Source organism: Crinia signifera, chromosome 6 (assembly GCF_055691185.1).
Source record: "Crinia signifera chromosome 6, ASM5569118v1, whole genome shotgun sequence".
Taxonomy (NCBI): domain Eukaryota; kingdom Metazoa; phylum Chordata; class Amphibia; order Anura; family Myobatrachidae; genus Crinia; species Crinia signifera.
The window spans coordinates 70,780,091-70,798,887 of record NC_139222.1 but is presented as its reverse complement, the minus strand read 5'-3'; the positions used below and the strand labels follow the sequence as shown (position 1 = coordinate 70,798,887).

At 44.0% G+C, this 18,797-nt stretch overlaps 2 protein-coding genes across 3 annotated transcripts in view; one reads left to right on the top strand and one right to left on the bottom strand.

Annotated features, from left to right (window-relative positions):
- The window catches only part of ZCCHC24 (zinc finger CCHC-type containing 24), a 125,547-nt gene extending 107,853 nt beyond the window's left edge, over positions 1 to 17,694 (top strand). For both annotated transcript variants that reach the window (XM_083146278.1, XM_083146277.1), the window contains exon 4: positions 15,394 to 17,694. In XM_083146278.1, coding sequence (XP_083002404.1) covers positions 15,394 to 15,507 — 114 coding nt within the window. In that variant the 3' untranslated portion in view covers positions 15,508 to 17,694. The remainder of the gene's footprint in view (positions 1 to 15,393) is intronic.
- The window catches only part of ANXA11 (annexin A11), a 260,240-nt gene that overhangs the window by 229,719 nt on the left and 11,724 nt on the right, over positions 1 to 18,797 (bottom strand). The window lies entirely within an intron of this gene.

The following is an 18,797-nucleotide window of genomic DNA, read 5'->3' as shown; positions in this document are numbered from 1 at the left end:
TTGAGAATTGGGGAGACAAGAGCGTGTTTGAAGGAGGAAGGGAAGATCCCAGAGGATAGGGAAAGATTAAAGAGGTGAGCCAGGTGAGAGCAGACTGATGGACTGAGACGACGGATAATATTGGAGGGGATAGGATCGAGCGGGCAGGTGGAGGGAGAAGCGGATTGAAGGATAGAGTGGACTTCAGCAGCAGTGGTGGGGTAAAATGAGGACAGGGGTTGGAAGGAGGGGAGTGGAGATGTAGGAGGGGAGGAGGGAGAGGGTGAGGTCATGGCAGCAGTGATGGCAGTCCTGAGAGAGGAGATTTTGGTTGAAAAGTAGGTAGCAAAATCAGCGGCTATGATGGAGGACTGAAGAGCTGGAGGAGGGGGGGAGAGCAAGGAGTTGAAGGTGGCGAAGAGCCTGCGGGGATTGGATGATTGGGAAAGGATGAGGGACTTAAAGTAGGATTCCTTGGCCAGAGCAAGGGCAGAGCTGAAGGAGGAAAGAATGAATTTGAAATGGAGATAATCCGCAAGGGAGCATGATTTCTTCCAGAAGCGCTCAGCAGTGCGAGAGCACTTTTTAAGGAATCGGGTGATAGGTGAGTGCCACGGTTGGGGGTTGGAGCATCGAAGGGGGATAGAGGAGGGAGGGCAGGCAGAGTCCAATGCCGAAGATAGGGTGTCATTATAGAGGGAGGCAGCGAGGTTCGGGCAGGACATGAGGGCGATTGGGGCGAGAAGAGGACACAGCGTCATACTGGACATCCTGACTGCATCCTCTTGAATACCCCAGGCCACAGGTCCTTTATACAGTATGGCCCTTATTATGGTTCACTTGCAAAGGCAAATTCATTCTCAAATGGACAAAACCATGTGCACTGCAGGGCGGGGGGGGGGGGGCAGATGTAACATGTGCAGAGAGAATTAGATTTGGGTGGGGTTTTACTTCAAAGTGAGATAGATATATATATAGAGATAGATAGATATATCTAACTCACCCAAATCTAAATCTTTCTGCACGTTATATCTGCCCCCCCCCCCCCCCCCTGCAGTTCAAATGGTTTTGTCCATTTGAAGAGAAATTTGCCTTTGCGAGTGAACCAGAATAAGGCCCTATGTCGGTTAGCATTTTGTATGCGTAAAAAAAGCTCTGCAACCACCTGCTCAGCTGCACACATCCCCTACATGCTCTCCACTTGTGATACAGAATTAGATGTGTTTCATACATCTCATATTTGATATCTTAGCACATAAGTGGCACATTACTGTGTAGCCCACATTTCAGAATAACTCAGGAATCCACTAAACTTCACTCGTCAGACATACAAATAATTTGCACCCCAACATTTGCCATGATTTTGTGCTAATCCATTTGTTTAGAGCTTGCGGTGCCTTGATGTCTGGTAAAAACAGATTGTACATTCCACAACAAGAATGTCATGCAAAATCAAAGTTTTGAAAATCATCCTCTTAAGTTCAGATAGAGAGGATGTGGACGGATGATCCACCCTGCCACACCAAGTAATACACACACACTCACACACAGCAGTGCAAGTACAAGGGTCAAAGGAAATTATACCAAACTATCCACTATAATCTTTGCTTACGCTATAGGAACAACTACTGTTTTGGCAGATTGCAGTATGCTCATTAATGGGAGTTAGGGGACCACAATTCCAGTTTCTCCAAATTTATCTACACCAGCCGAGACTGGCCTGTGAGCAATTGCTTTACTTATTGCAAGAGCTCTGCTAAGAAACTGGACTAGGGCTGGCCACAAACCATCGGGGATTCATGATCATGGATGGTTTAAGGCCAAAGTTTAATGCTTTTGCTATTATTAGGGAAAAGAACGAGGCAGCTTTCCTCCATCGATGGCATGGGGGTGGTTGGGATTTAGCTTTTTTACATGGCAGACTCATGGCACTTGATATCACACCTCCTGGTCCTGTTTGTCTCACAAGTCAGTCAGTGAAAGAGCAGGGATGACCATCGGTTGATGAAACAACCGATAGTCACCCATTGTATATCTAGCAACAATCGCTGGTCAAATACACCAATAGCCAGCCCTAGAGTAGATGAATTTTACTAAAGGGGTTGGACCTTTTCCTATTTCATGAACAATCCCATTAACATATGCAGGGCCGAAACTAGGTCAGTCATTTGGTGCCCCCCCTTCCCCTGACTGGGGGGGGACCAAATGACCGCCTTGGCGCTGGAGACCCCCCCCTCCCTTCTGACAACATACATACCTCCTGTGTGCAGCCAGCGGGGGTCCAGGGACATGCAGCGGAGTTCCGGGTAGCCGCTGTAGCGGCAGCTTGACTCGGTCCGTCTCTACGCTCTCCTACTAGCGCGGCGGCGGGAAGCGCTGGTGATGACTTTGAAAAGACTCACCGGACGCTGATTGGCTGCCTGTCACCGGACCTCCGCTGGCTGTCCCCGGACCTGACAGCGCCCCCCCCCCCCCCCTCCAGCGCCCGGTGCGCGTGACCCCCCAAGCCCTCCCCTAGTTACGGCCCTGACATATGTAACCTGTCTGCTGGGAGAGGAGGGGCAGTTTGTATTCTTCACGCCTACCTTATAGTAGCTAAGGTCCATACCAAGAGGGCACATTTGCTGCCTGATATTTTGGGCAGAACTAATTGGCTGCCTTTGCTGGGTATCTGGTCCTCAGTCAACACATACAGCTCAGATGAAACCCTTTGCGTGCCAAGTGAATTTGTTAAAATAGATATGAAAATTGGCAAGCATTTTTATTCTGCATAATGACCTGTAATGGTTACCTTATATACAAAATATAATCTAATTTTAGACATTTGTTATTTGAATTAATATAACAAATGTGAACGACGCTGGCATTTTTAGCAGATGTTTTGAACATTTCTCATAGAGATGCTGGCACTCAAAGGGTTCAAATCAACCTTCAAAAAGGTCAACATTGTTTTTTGGATTTATTGTGTTTTCTTAATATACGCTTGATTTACTATCCATGTGATATCTGTTGGGAATGGTAGCCTTGTCCGAAATGTGCCTGCTAGTAGAGTACATGTTTATACTGATTATATGGAATTTACAAGATTCGTCCCAAATCTGTTGACCATTGTCAGGTCAATCTGTTGAACCCAATGCATGTTGGCCAATTGGTAGTGACCCAATGATTGTTGACTATTACATTGTTGATCGAGTAATCCACACCTCTATGCTGCACCTATTCCCAGAGGTAAAGGGTGCCCAATCTGATAAACATCCAGTTACAGCTCTCTGTCAACTGCCAGCGCTAGCTCCACCTTTGTTGCAGCTCAGGGATAGTTATTGGGGGGGGGGGGGGGGGGGGGGGGGCGCAATAGCTCTTGAACCAGATCATATTGATTGAGTGACTTTTGTAGAATGACTTAAAATAAAGCTTTGTTACTCTTTTTCAAACACTCTTTGCCTCCAACTATCTTTGGAGCATTCCGGAGAACACTTAAGGCACTTGTAAATGCAGACTCAGAATGCTTTGGATGCCTCTAAGCGCTAGCTTACAACACCCTACTCCAATACAGTCCAGGTTAGCAGCCTCTAGCTCGTATTTAGGATTGTGTGGCGATCGGGAGCCTTCCTCTTGGAACACAAGAATACTGTGCTATAATAGTGCTGACACAACCAGTAATATGAACAGAGTAGCTTTACAGAGAGAATAAGGCGTGGAGTCCCCAAACAGATTAGTGAGTCTCATACTTGAATCAAAATAGAAAACAGACTTAAAGTTAAAGGTCAGGATGTCCCCTATCCGCACACATAGTCTCTCGGGATCCACAGACTGGATTATCCTGTCATAGGGGGTTATTCTGGTTCACTCCTTCTGGCAAAATACTTCTCAAATGGCCAAAACCATGTGCACTGCAGGGGGTCAGATGTAACATGTGCAGAGAGAATTAGATTTGGGTGAGTTATTTTGTTTCTGTGCAGGGAAAATACTGGCTGCTTTATTTTTACACTGCAATATACTGTAGATCTCACTTTAAAGTAAAACCCCACCCAAATGTAACTCTCTCTGCACGAGTAACATCTACCCCACCTGCACATGGTTTTGTGCATTTTAGAAGGAATTTGCTAGAAATAGTGAACCAGAATAACCCCCATAGACAGGATAACTTATCACTGATATTCACAGCAATAAGGAATTGTATACCACCTGAATGTATCACATGCCATACGCATGTAAAGTGTCTGTCAAACTGTTTTGTGGGTGTGTGGGGTGTCATGTGGGTGTGTAGATAGAGTTACACGAGGTACTCCTGCACCCAGCATGTGGTTGGTATAAGTGCTGAAGCGTACGGCAAACGTGGGTGCGATCGCACATATGCTTACAAATTAGCACATGCGTACAGTGGTATGAACCTTCGTTTTACATTGTATTTGCAGCGTGTGTCCCAAGGTGTGCTTGCATTACGGGAGACTCAGAATCAGGCCTAAATTATCCAAGTATGTAAAGGATGATCATGTGCATCTGTATGTATTTAGCCTTGTCTAAAGGTAGAGATACTTAGCAGAAAATAAGTATGTAATATAAGGAAGTTCTGCTTATCCAACGTCCATGTGAAAGGTTTTATTATATTATAGCACCTGTTCTCGAACTCTGTCCTCAGGACCCCACAGTGCCTGTTTTGCAGGTCTAACAGAATCACAAGTGGAATAATTAGTGAGGGACCTGGAAAACACTAACTGTGTGGGGTCCTGAGGACCGAGTTTGAGAACCCCTGTAAAATAGCATAATGTATACATTTTATAGTGGTTATTAAAATCCAATGCTAGGATAGCAGCTACAAAGGTACTTGTTTCCTAGCACGGCGACAGCGATTTTTATCTCAAGCATCGGGACCAAAAAAATTGCGCAAATCGCATGCGATGGACGCGATTTTTACATTGGAATCAATGTACAATGGTCCCCGAGACCATTTTACCATTGGGCCCAATGTTAAAAGCCCCCGAAACCCCAATTTTAATTGCATACCCCCCCTCATGGGTGAAATGGTCCCCCATTGTTAAGGCCACCCCACGATGAATGCCAACCCGAAGTGTGGCGAGCGCAGCAAGGCCGCGAGGGGCGGCGGTACGCGTCCTTTTCATAACCCCACTATCCACGTCGGCGTGGAGTTGTTTTTATAAAGTGTGGCGAGCCACCGAGCCCGAAGCGTGGCGAGCGCATAACTTCACAGGTATTACGCGTACGCTTGCCACGCTTCGGGCTCGGTGGCTCGCTGCGCTCCCCACACTTTATAACATCAACTCCACGCCGACGTGGATAGTGGGGTTATGAAAAGGTCGGAGGACGCGTACCGCTGCGCTCACCACGCTTCGGGTTGGCGTCAATAGTGGGCTGGTGTTAACAATGGGGGACCATTTACCATACTTAATACCCATGAGGGGGCATATACAATAAAAAAACGGGCACATTGGCCCATTTCACATTGTTCCCTATGTAAAATCCCATTGATCACGTCGATCGCAACGTGCGATCAACGTGATTTTGCCTTTGACAGCGTATTTAATTATAATGGCATGCAATGGACATCCTCCGACCTTTACTGCACAGATGGTGGGAGAAGGGGGCATTGGGCTGAATGAAGGGGCCCTGATACATAACTTCCAGGGTGGTAGAGGATGTTTAATACGCAGAGGAGGGGTGTATAGTGGAGTGGGCCTATTATTCATAATTTTCTGGTGGGAGGACAGCTTGCTTGACTGCAGATATCTCCAGTTCCCGGAAATAGATTTCTTAGATTTTAATGTAATTAAAAACTAGAGAATCCCACCTACCAAATGGTACTGGGGACTAGGGGATCATAGTTCAGGAGGCAGAGCAATCTGCCAACGAGTATATAAAACTACATACCAGGTGTGTGGAGCTGGAGCAGTAACCAGCTGCTGGAAGGCTGATATCTCTGGTTCTGGGAAAAGTAGAGACAAGCCCCTAGTGTCCCTCAAAGGAGGAGAGTCTCAGCTTTTGGAATATACCCTCAGAAAAACTCTGTCAGACAGAACCTGAAATATCTGACTGGGAAGAGCAATTAACAGGCTTGGATGGGGACCACTGCTTTGAAGTCAGATATCTCCGGTTCCCAAGGGCCGATTTTTAAAATTCTTGTACCTCAGCTTGCAGCCTAGGGTCCTTAGACTCCTGGGGGGGGGGGGGGGGTTCTGGGTACTCAGAAACCCCCCCTGCGTGCGGTACTGCGCCTGTAACCAAAAACACAGGGGTGTCTGCCCCATTTTCTGGGTGTGCTGAGGACAGCGGCTGCTTCCTTGCCCCCGACAGCGTGAAAACACCAGCCATCCTGTGTAAGGTCAGGGTTACTCGGATAACTATCATTCATGCACATAACCTGATGATGCCTCTCCGGACACAGTAGTAAATGACAAAAGCCGCCAGGGTGCGTCTGTTTACACAAGATGCCGGACTAGAGTGTAAAAAAAAGGATACAATGCAGCAATTTTAAATTTTTGCTCAGTACCTGGTGCTGAAAGTTAGTAGACTTAAAACAAAGGGACAATCAAATAAATGTCTACTGCCACAACGAGTAATAAAAGCACCTCATCATTAATGACACTGTAATGATACTGTAGATGATTTACATGCCTGCTACATGCACAGAACTAATAAATGGTTAACGATATTACAGCCTCTGTCCTTTCCATAATCACACAGCTGATCGTCCAGGTCATATGGAGGCGTCTCAGTTATGCTGGGCCTCACATTAGCAGTCTGCTGGCTCAGAGACGCCTCTCCCAGAATGCTCTGCTGGATTTTACACAAAAAAAATCTCAACACATAACTCCCAAAGCCAAGGGGAAAGCATAACAGCACTGGCTGGCTTCTATCAATAAACATGATAAGCATGGACTGCAGATTTGTAGCTTGGAGCCTCTGTACTAGAGGAGTCTCAGAAGGCAGCAGGGCTCCCTGTATTAACATTTTATTATGCTCAGTTAAAATGCATGATAGTGTTCTACGGATTATAAAATGTATCAAGGTTACATCACATTCTTAGTTAACAGAAGTATATTGGACTATTCACAACTAAGGGTGGTCTTTGTGTGCTGTTTGTTACCTCATACAGGTTAATCACTGTGCTTGGCATTAGTCACTAAGGGCCAGATGCACTAAACTTCAAAAGTGACAAAATAGAGTGTGATAAACAACCAACCAATCAGCTCCTTCCTGACATTTTTCAAACACAGTCTGTGAAATGTCAGGTAGGAGCTGATTGGATGGCTAAACATTTTCCATTTTATCACTTTTGAAGTTTAGTGCATCTGGCTCTATGAGAAGATCAGCATGTACACTATACATTACATTGACAGGATATGTATGAGGTGACAGTGGGCATGCAAATAATTGCCATGTAATCTGTAAGTGTGTCAAGGAGCAAGTTGGAAACTTGTTCCTGCTCTTTTTACATCTTTAGGATTATAGAGGCAAAAAGGACTGATATGTCATGGGTGCAAAGCATATGTAAGCGGGAATGAATGGATCTAGTGACTCACTAGGTCCAGCAACGCATTACCCCTTACATCATAGTACTGCTTAACAATACCGAAATGTAATAAAAGTATACACCTGTAAATGCTGAAACAGATACAGGAACATATAAGTGGTAACATACATCCCAAGGCTCAAAAATACAGGAAGCAGCCATCTTTCATATGGTATTTTTCACCCACACCCATCAACTTCACATCTGGTCTGCTAAGCTGCCAGAAATGTCACTGACACATCATGCCACATTTTAAAAGCCAAACTCATGATGTCAGGAGGAATAGCGCAGAGATTGGAAGGTTCTTTGTAGGATTTATTTTTCCAAAAGAGTTAATTTCATTAAAAATATAATATATATATATATATATATATATATATATATATATATATATATATATATATATATATATATATATATATATCTATATATCATGAAGTTGCAAGATCAAGGTTTAATGAGCAGAAAGCATACGGTTATGTCGACATTTTGACCGGGATCTTTTTCAAGACAAGCCAGGTGTTATGCTGCCAATGAGATAAATACGATAGCGTTAAAGGAAGCGACCTGAATGTCCGGTGGATACACCTAATTGAGAATCACATATCAAGCAGTGGTGGAATACCACCAAAACGGTACTCCTTGTATTTTTAGGGGTGCTGTTGTCTCCCTTTATGTGGTGGAGGGAACAGTTTTTTACATATATACTGCACTAGGAGGTGCACATCTCACTCTTGTTTTTTAGATAGAGATATATATATCTGTATGTGTGAAAGAGAAGTAGTCTCACTCGCTGCCAGCAGATGGCAGTGTTTTGGAGACACACAGACACAATATCTATCTATATATACAGGTCGAGTATCCCGTATCCGAGTATCCGTTATCCGAATTATTCCGAAATACGGACATTCCAGAAAGTGAAAAAAAAATTATTTTTTTTGCTAAAAACTCACTGGGGACATTTGTAACCGCATCACTGGGGACATGATATGTAACTGCCACTATATATGTGCAAGACAATGATTGCTTGGCATTTAAATTCAGTGCTGAGATAGTACACACATTTTGTTTCACGTTTTGAAACCTTGTTTTTTGAACAATTAAAATATATTTGTGTGTATTTTATGTGGTAATAAAATATATTTGTGTGTATATTATGTGTTTATACAGCATACATGCAAGATACTTCAAAATACATCATTGAAATATTAAAATATTCCGAAATACGGAATAATCCGTTATCCAAAATTCTCCTGGTCCCGAGCATTTTGGATACGGGATACTCAACCTGTATATCTATATCTATAGATAGAAGAGAGAGGGCCCGGCACTCTGGACTTAAATGTACTGTAGATGCTGGTAATTACTGGCTCTGGTGCCTTCAATGTGAGATGTGTGCCTCCAATGGTTACCAATAGAAGAAAAAGCAGCACTCAGAGACTTAGAAGTGTTGAAATCAAAGGGATTTTAACCCCTTCACGACATTTGACGTATATATACACGTCATGGTCGGGAAGTACTTCCCGACACATGACGTATATATACGTCATGACTTCTAACTGTCACTGCGTCTAGAGACGCAGTGACAGTTAGGTGATGTCTGCTGTCCCTGACAGCAGACATCCCCCCTCGCCGCCCAGGGGGGGCAGGGGTGCCCCCCCCGGTCGGCGATCGCTGTGATTGGCTGTTCAAATCTGAACAGCCATTCACAGCGTTTCCTGTGTTACCGGCGGCTAAGCCGCTCGGTAACACAGGGATTCACTGGTGATCGGTGCTGTCAAGTACAGCACCGATCACCACCGATGTGCAGCCCCCCCTCGAACCCGCCGGGCACTCACCCGGCAGCAGCAGCGGCTCCCCCGGAGCGTCTGGAGCGCACGCAGCGCTGCCCTCCTCCCCCCTCCCCCCCACAGCAGCAGCAGCAGCATCAAGCTGCAGAAAAAGTAAAAAAATAAACATATGCACTGAAATATATATATATATATATATATATATATATATATATATATATATATATATATATATACACACACACACACATACATATATATATACATATATATACATATATATATATCCAAAACTGCCGGCACTCCAAACAACGTAATCAGCAAGCCCCGGTGCCCAGAGTAAAGCAATACATCAGGTCCAAATAATAGCACTCGAGAGGCAATTGTTTGATAAAGAAAGGATGTGTATTAAATGTCAAGCTTTCGGGGTGTAACCCCCTTCATCAGGACACAATCCTACAGCAAATCACCAATGCACAAAACAACGTTTAAATACCAAACCAAGTGACACTTACCATGCCTCCACGCTGGAACGGGCGGACCGCACTGACCGGAAGCTGACATCCGGAAATGCACACTCAAGAACACAGCGCTCCAGGGTTGCTAGGCAACCACTGTGCTTGCGTCCCACGGCTGCCATTATCCGGACCGACCGTATCAGGCGCGTCCGTCCGCACAACAAAGCCAGTGCTTAAGGCCGGTGTGGCATAGCATAAGGCAGGTCATCTACACCAACCGGGCATACAGTACTGATTCACGCCAGCTCAAGTGCCGCAAGCGGTCACCTATAGCCAGAGATCGTCAGCAACTGTAAGCGCACTACAACGTATCAGCCAGGCTCAAGTGTTGCTAAGCAACAACCTATAGTCTGCCTTCTACGTTAAGTGCCACCCGGGGTGTGTACACCTCACCAAGCTAGGCTCACAGCAGCCTGTGGAGAAGCATGAAAAAAACAAAACCATACATGTACACAATAAGAATGGATTAAATATAAAAACACATATATAGACAAACAGACAAATGCATAAATAGCAGAAAATTTACATAAGCGCATTCCAATTGATTTTATCGTTTAATCCTTTGGGATATATGGTATCAAGGCGGTAAATCCACCTTGATTCCATTAGAAGGAGGCGTTTAGCTCTATCCCCACCCCTGGGGGAATCCTGCACATGATCTATCATGAGGTATTTTAAAGAGGACAAGGGATGTCCCATCGCTTTGAAATGGCGCGCCACAGGTTGATCAATGTCACGCCCAGATAGTGACAGATCGATAGCAGACCTGTGCTGTGCCATGCGCTCACGGAATGTCCTAGTGGTTTGACCCACATAGTAATATCCGCAAGGACAGATGATCACATATATAACGAAGGGCATTTTACATGTTAAAACAGATCTTATAATATACTCTTTACCACTATGAGGGTGTTTGAAGCTCTTACAAACCACCAAGTGCCTGCAAGTGACACAATTGAAGCAACTGTAGCAACCTGGCGGTTTCACATGTACATTGGGGGCTCTAGGGCAGTCAAGACCGGTAACGTCAGTTTTCATTAGACGGTCCTTAAGATTCTGTCCTCTTTTGAAGGCTGCCACTGGGCGTACGGTATGAAACACAGGCAAATCTGGGTCGCTTTTAACAATGGGCCATAAGGCCTTGGAGGCATAATGGAGAACAGGGCTAGCGACAGAGTAGGTCGAGGTCCAAGGTAAGATGTCAGCAGAGCTTTTTTCTTTAGTTTTAAGTAACTCTGACCTATTCATGGACAACACCTTGGACTTCTGCCTCTGCAACAAAGCTGCATCGTAGCCACGAGTAATGAATTTGATGATGAGTTGGTCCAGACGCTCAGATACCTTGGCAGGATCACTGATGAGTCTGGCCACTCGCATCATCTGGGACAAAGGCAAGCCTTTCTTCAAGGCGGGAGGGTGATGACTATCATGCATCAGGAAAGTATTCCTGTCCACATCCTTGAAGAAAACATCGGTCTGAATAATATTGTTCTCAATGGTCACAGCTACATCAAGAAACTGTGCCCTGACTGTGCTACAAGAAAAGGTGTATTTAATGTCAGTACTTGTAGAATTGATCTCAGTCATGAGAGCCTCAAATCGCTCCTGTCCACCCGTCCACAGCATGAAAATATCATCTATGTAACGGGTGTACAGGAGCAAGTCACAGGAAACCTCAGGACGACCCAGAAAAGCTTTTTCCTCCTCCTGGAACATGTATATATTGGCATACGAGGGTGCCACCGCCGACCCCATGGCACACCCCCGTAGCTGCAAATAATAATTGCCATCAAATAAGAAAAAATTACGTTCCAGGGTAAGACTAAGCAATCTGAGGAATAACTCATGATTAAACACAGACACATCAAGGAAATCATTGAGAAAAGACCGCATGGCACACATACCCCCAGCATGGGGTATGGAGGTATACAAACTGACCACATCTATGCAGCACATCAAAGTCCCGGGTGGTACAGTAGGAATGTCCAAAAGTAATTTTAGAAAAGTGGTAGTGTCTTTCAAGAATGAGGCTTTTTTACAGAGCAAAGGCTGGAGCAAATAATCCAACAGCTGAGCCGTAGGTTGGTACAAAGAATTACGGGCAGCTATTATCGGGCGCCCGGGTGGTCTTAAAGGGTCCTTGTGTACCTTAGGGAGCGTATATAAAACAGGCACCACAGGATACGCTGGAAGTATGCGGTCACGTACCTTACTAGGTAAAATATACTGGGAGACTGCAACTTTCAAGATATCAGACAACTCCTTCTGGTATTTCACCATGGGATTGGCAGCTAGCTTACGGTAAACTGCCACATCAGATAACTGGGTATATATCTCTGACCGGTAGTCACAGGTATTTAATATCACAAGGGCACCACCCTTGTCAGTGGGCGTGACATTGATCAACCTGTGGCGCGCCATTTCAAAGCGATGGGACATCCCTTGTCCTCTTTAAAATACCTCATGATAGATCATGTGCAGGATTCCCCCAGGGGTGGGGATAGAGCTAAACGCCTCCTTCTAATGGAATCAAGGTGGATTTACCGCCTTGATACCATATATCCCAAAGGATTAAACGATAAAATCAATTGGAATGCGCTTATGTAAATTTTCTGCTATTTATGCATTTGTCTGTTTGTCTATATATGTGTTTTTATATTTAATCCATTCTTATTGTGTACATGTATGGTTTTGTTTTTTTCATGCTTCTCCACAGGCTGCTGTGAGCCTAGCTTGGTGAGGTGTACACACCCCGGGTGGCACTTAACGTAGAAGGCAGACTATAGGTTGTTGCTTAGCAACACTTGAGCCTGGCTGATACGTTGTAGTGCGCTTACAGTTGCTGACGATCTCTGGCTATAGGTGACCGCTTGCGGCACTTGAGCTGGCGTGAATCAGTACTGTATGCCCGGTTGGTGTAGATGACCTGCCTTATGCTATGCCACACCGGCCTTAAGCACTGGCTTTGTTGTGCGGACGGACGCGCCTGATACGGTCGGTCCGGATAATGGCAGCCGTGGGACGCAAGCACAGTGGTTGCCTAGCAACCCTGGAGCGCTGTGTTCTTGAGTGTGCATTTCCGGATGTCAGCTTCCGGTCAGTGCGGTCCGCCCGTTCCAGCGTGGAGGCATGGTAAGTGTCACTTGGTTTGGTATTTAAACGTTGTTTTGTGCATTGGTGATTTGCTGTAGGATTGTGTCCTGATGAAGGGGGTTACACCCCGAAAGCTTGACATTTAATACACATCCTTTCTTTATCAAACAATTGCCTCTCGAGTGCTATTATTTGGACCTGATATATATGTGTGTGTGTGTGTGTGTGTGTGTGTGTGTGTGTGTGTGTGTGTGTGTGTATACCGCACCGATTACCACCGATCGCCAGCCCCCCCTCCCACCCGGCAGCCCCCCTCCCTCCCACCCACCCGGCTGCCGCAGTGCCAGCCCCCCTCCCAAAGCTGGTGACTAAAATGGGGTCACTTGTGGGGGGGTTCCACTGTATTGGTGCTTCGGGGGTCTTGCTAATGCGACATAGCACCCACCATTCATTCCACCACCAAAAATCACTCCTTCCCTTCTGAGTCCTGCCATGCACCCAACTGGTATTTTTTGGTCACACGTGAGGCATTGCCGTACTCGGGAGAAATTGGGGCACAGATTTTGGGGTGCTTTGTCTCCTTCATTCCTTGTGAAAATAAAAAAATTTGAGCCAGAACTGCATTTTTCTGTAAAAAATTACATTTTTTTACACAAAAATGCAGATCTGGCTCAAAATTTTTCATTTTCACAAGGAATGAAGGAGACAAAGCACCCCAAAATCTGTGCCCCAATTTCTCCCGAGTACGGCAATGCCTCACGTGTGACCAAAAAATACCAGTTGGGTGCATGGCAGGACTCAGAAGGGAAGGAGTGATTTTTGGATTTTGCAGCACAGATTCTGGTTGAATGACCCCCGAAACACCCATACAGTGGAACCCCCCCACAAGTGACCCCATTTTGCAAACTACACCCTTCAGGGAATTCATCAAGGGGTATAGTGTACATTTCAAACCCCCCGGGGTTTCACCAATTTTGATACAACTGAGCTGTGAAAATGAAAAATTAATTTTTTTCATTTTCACTGCCCAGTTGTACCACAATTGGTGAAACCCCTGGGGGTTTGAAATGTACACTATACCCCTAGATGAATTCCCTGAAGGGTGTAGTTTGCAAAATGGGGTCACTTGTGGGGGGGTACCTAACTTTTAGCATCTTATGGTGCCTAGAAACCTACATGGTGCCTAAAAAATAATCTCATAAAAAGGAGGCTCCAAAATCAAGTAGGTGCTCCTTCTATTATGAAGCCTGTGGTTTGGTCACCGTGCACACTAGGGCCACATATAGGATATTTATGAAAACCAAAGAATTGGGGGAATCAATTTTTAGTCACATTTCTCTAGTAAAATCTACTGTGTTCCTTAGAAAAATGTATTAAAATTGCAAATCTGCAAAAAAAATGAAATTTGGAAATTTCACCTACACTTTCTTTTAATTCCTGTGAAACACCTAAAGGGTTAACAAACTTCCAAAATGCTGTTTTGAATACTGTGAGGGGTGCAGTTTTTGAAATGGCATCATTTATGGGGGTGTCTCACATACAAGTCACTCAGTCACATCATAACTGACCTGGTCCCTAAAAAAATCAGAGTTTGAAATTTTCTTGAAAATTTGAGAATTTGCTATTCATATTTGAAGCCTCCTAGTGTCCAAAAAAATGAAAATGAGGTTGAAATAATGATGGCAACATAAAGTAGACATATGGTCTATGTTAGTTATTCACTATTTTGAGTGGTAAGATTATTTGTCTCACAAGCAGAAAATTTAACATTTTGCAAATCGCAAAATTTTCCATTTTTTTACGACATTTTGGTATTTTTCACAAAAAAACACAGACTGTATCGACGAAAATTTACCACTAACTTGAAGTACAATGAGTCACGAGAAAACAATCTCAAAATCACTGGGATAAGTAAAAGCAAAAAAAAGTTATCCCCACTTAAGTGATACATGCCAGATTTGAAAAAAAGGGCTCTGTCAGGAAGGCAAAAACTGGCTCTGTCATGAAGGGGTTAAAAATTTCCAAATTAAAAACGCTGCATCAAAAAGTGAGTGAGACCAGGGTCCGGCACTCCTTGTATAATTAAAAATTTGCCATATATGTAAGGATACACCGAAATATGTTGATGGTTATTATCATGGGTTCTCACAATAAGTGTTCAAGCACCGTTTGTGACGGGGTGTTGGGGGGCACTTGTCGACATAAGTTAAGTGCCGACTTGGATTCTGCTGCATATTTTATTCAGCACAGAGTGGAATACAGTGCATTTTCCATAATCTTGTGCCAGTTAATTTAATAGAATTACAGTATTACAATAGAATTACCGGTATTACAATAAAACTAGAGATGCCGTTCAGGATAACGGCACAATGCAAAGATAACACAGCAATTACAATGTGTTAATTACATACACTCACTTAATAACGTCATTGACAAATTTGCAGGCACTAATGAATCCTCCTTTTTTTTTTTACCCCATTCTCAGCGCCCTTTAGAAAAACCTGATGGCCTGGACGTGTCAGACCAGAGCAAGGAGCACCCCCAGCACCTGTGTGAGAAGTGCAAGGTTCTTGGCTATTACTGCCGTCGTGTCCAGTAAAGAGGGCGGCTGATCGGTTCCCCGCAGGGAGAGAGGAAGAAGAACAAAGACACAGTGCTGTGCGGTTAAACTAATAATAAGCCTTATACTATTAGAATGTAACAATCTTCCTGTGTATGTGTACAAATTGTATTTATTAAGTATTACGGCTATTTTTATTTTATTTTGTTTAACGGTTAACGCAGTTGCCATCTGTCTTCAGATTTTCTGTTGGGTTTTTAAGACAGAGGAAATGGATATTTAGACAAAATATTATTTATCTTTTTCCACTGTAACATGAGGTTACTTAGAAGCGAAATACATTTTCTGGAATGGGTTCCGCTTGAGCTTTGTAGGCCACACCAAGATGGAATTTCTCCATGAATAAAAGTTGGGTGTTCGATGGCTTTGAAGCAACCCGTATAAAATGTATTTTGGTGGAACATCAGCGTGTTTACCATGCCAAAGATGGTTGCATAAGATTTGTTATCAGGCCTATTTAAGTCCATTATGTCCTCATTACACTAATGGTTATAGCCAATTTTAACACATCCACAGTACATCGGAGGGAGCTAAGCCATTAATCTTTCAAACTTCTTTATGTCTGAGAAATGTAAAACTCTTCTTGAACAGTAAGTTAGTGGCCTCCTGTTAGCTGTAATCTTTGAGGTTGCATCAACCCCTATAATGATAAAGATTTTATTTGGTTGAAACTGACTACATGGAAACAAAATACAAAATCTGGATGGAGATGGCAATTATTAAGGAGTTTTCCAAAGTTTTAATACATTACTGCCAATAATAGTTCTTTGGTGGAGGACACTTCTCACAGACCCCAACCAAAAACTGTATTTCCCAGGATTCCACATTTAGCGCGGATTGACATTCCGTAGCCTTAGAGAGGTAACACAACAGATCTCATTGATATTAGCATGTTATCAAGGGGGTGCGAGTCCTTCACCCAAAGTACTGTCATCAGTTTGGAAAATGATGTAATAAAAGTTGTGGAAACCCCCTTTGACGTTACCAATAATAAATAAAACCTATCCCCACTGTATGGGACGGTAAGGGACATTTGTTTACATGTAATTTAGCCTTTTTGCTACTGGAAGAATTCAAGGCTATGTCCGCAACAGCAAAAGGGGATTACAATGAATAAAACTGGCCTAAAAATAAGGTGAAAGAAAACACACAAAAAAGCCCAAAGCAAATAATAGAATTGTGTCGTATAGAAGCATCTTATTCTGCTCTAGGCCAAAAGCACACACAAAATGATAACTGTGAATACGGGAGCGTCCATGGATGAAAAGTGTCCCGAATCCCTGAGATAGACATTTACAAGGAGAACTATTTATAATTGTTGTATTTAAGCCACTTTATATATTTCTTTTAGTCTGTTTATGTGTTTTTTTGTGTATATAGTGGTATACTAGATTCCTTTTATTTTAAGGGCATATCCCATTAGCTGTGGGGTTTACCAAGCAAGGAAAGTTTCGGGGTAGAAGGCCAAAGCATTATTCTGTGAGTAGATCCCAGAATCCCTGTTTGCCTGCACGTTAAACCCCAGAGGCTGCATTTTATATACAGATTTGTTCCCCCACAGCTTTTTAGGGGAGGAGGCAGGGCCCAATTGCATAGGTCTGAGCTGTGAATTAGCTATGGCTAATTGGATATGCCTCCATGTTACCAAATCTTTAGCACGCATTGGGTAAAGTTCAACTCTTTTCCACTAACATGTTTTACTTCTTGTACGGCAGTCTATTGAGCTATACCTTCCATCTAGGTTTTTGCACAGTGGTCCCTGGTCCTCTGCAAGCATGGAAGGATTTTCCAAGCTGTGGAGATTTGCCAAACATTAATAACACTGTAATGGATAGTGCTGCAGAAACATTTTCTACAGGAAATTGTTGAGTGACTTCATATTGGAAACACCAAGCGGCTTCTCCTTAAGTAATATGATCCTAAAATGGGTCTCTCTTCATGTCAAACATGAAATTAGAATTGTTAGTTTTCACTATATAAATCGCATCAATTTGATGCAACATTTAGCCAAGATAATTAGCAATTCCTGTATACTCACCCTCTCTGTGATGCGATTGAAAGTCCAGGGTTCTAGTGATCGGTGGTGGTGGGGGCAACCGCAGTATGTCAGTGAAGTGCTTCAGCAGGTGTCAGGACTTTTCCCTAATATGGGGGGGGGGGGGGGGGGGGGGAGAACATGCCATGTCAGCATCTCAGATAAGTTCCTCAAGGGAGGGTTGTTTATAACAGCAGAAATAGGGGGGAAAGGGGGAGTCGACAGCTGGGTGCAGCATGGAGGCAAAGGGTGAGAGACAGACAGAGCATCAAGGGAGGGAGGGGGGGGGGGGGATTGGGGAAGCTGCAGCAGGAAGCGGCCTAAAGCAGGGGCAAACTGTTGGGGACACCTCTAGTTGGCTTGGAGTAAAGAAGGGAACAGGGAGGAGATGGGAAACCCCCTGCTCCTCTTCCCAGCCTCCTTTCCATTCTTCTAGGAATCGCTCTCCACCAAACTACTGTATGGGGGGGGGGAAATCGATCCTGACATGAGCAGGGGCACCGCTGGAGAAATCTAAGATTTCCGCTCAGTAACCCCTTTCTGTGCATTGCAGGAAGCAGTGAAAAGCCTGGTTAGCACCAATACTTCAAGGACTACTCACTACCACAGGAGTACACCTCCATGGTTATTTAGGATCATGGGATGCTCAGCGGAGTACTCATAAAGTAAATAAAAACCATTAACCATTGGGTCAGAGCGTCCCTGTAGGATGCCAAAAATAAACGGCATGTATACATGTAGTATTGCAGAATTACTGGGGGCATAGGGACAGCCCGATAGCATAGTCCCGTACAAAAAAAAAAAAAATTCAGATTTTTGCATGAGAGATTTCAGACTGATGGACGGAGTACTAGAAAAACTGTCTGTATACATTTCATTATTGATTAATATTATTTCAGAAATTGTGAAAACAGGAAAGGTAGGTGATTGATGCAAGGGCCAGGTTACGACTTACTGCAGCTTCCAATATTACGGTACATGGTGAATAGTTCATCTTCGGCATTTTTATGGCTAATATATTAGGTTAAATTCCATGGAGGCTGACATTATACTGAATAACTTTATTTATATTTACAGAAGGAGGCATATATGTGCATGGGTGGGCAGTGAGGATGGACACTGGTAATGGCAGTTATCCTAGTTTGGCAGAGGAATGTGTTTGCATCAGGAAAGCTCAGATTTAGCTGTACTAAGAGACAGACCATGGGTCCGGGAAGCCTTGACGTATGTTTAC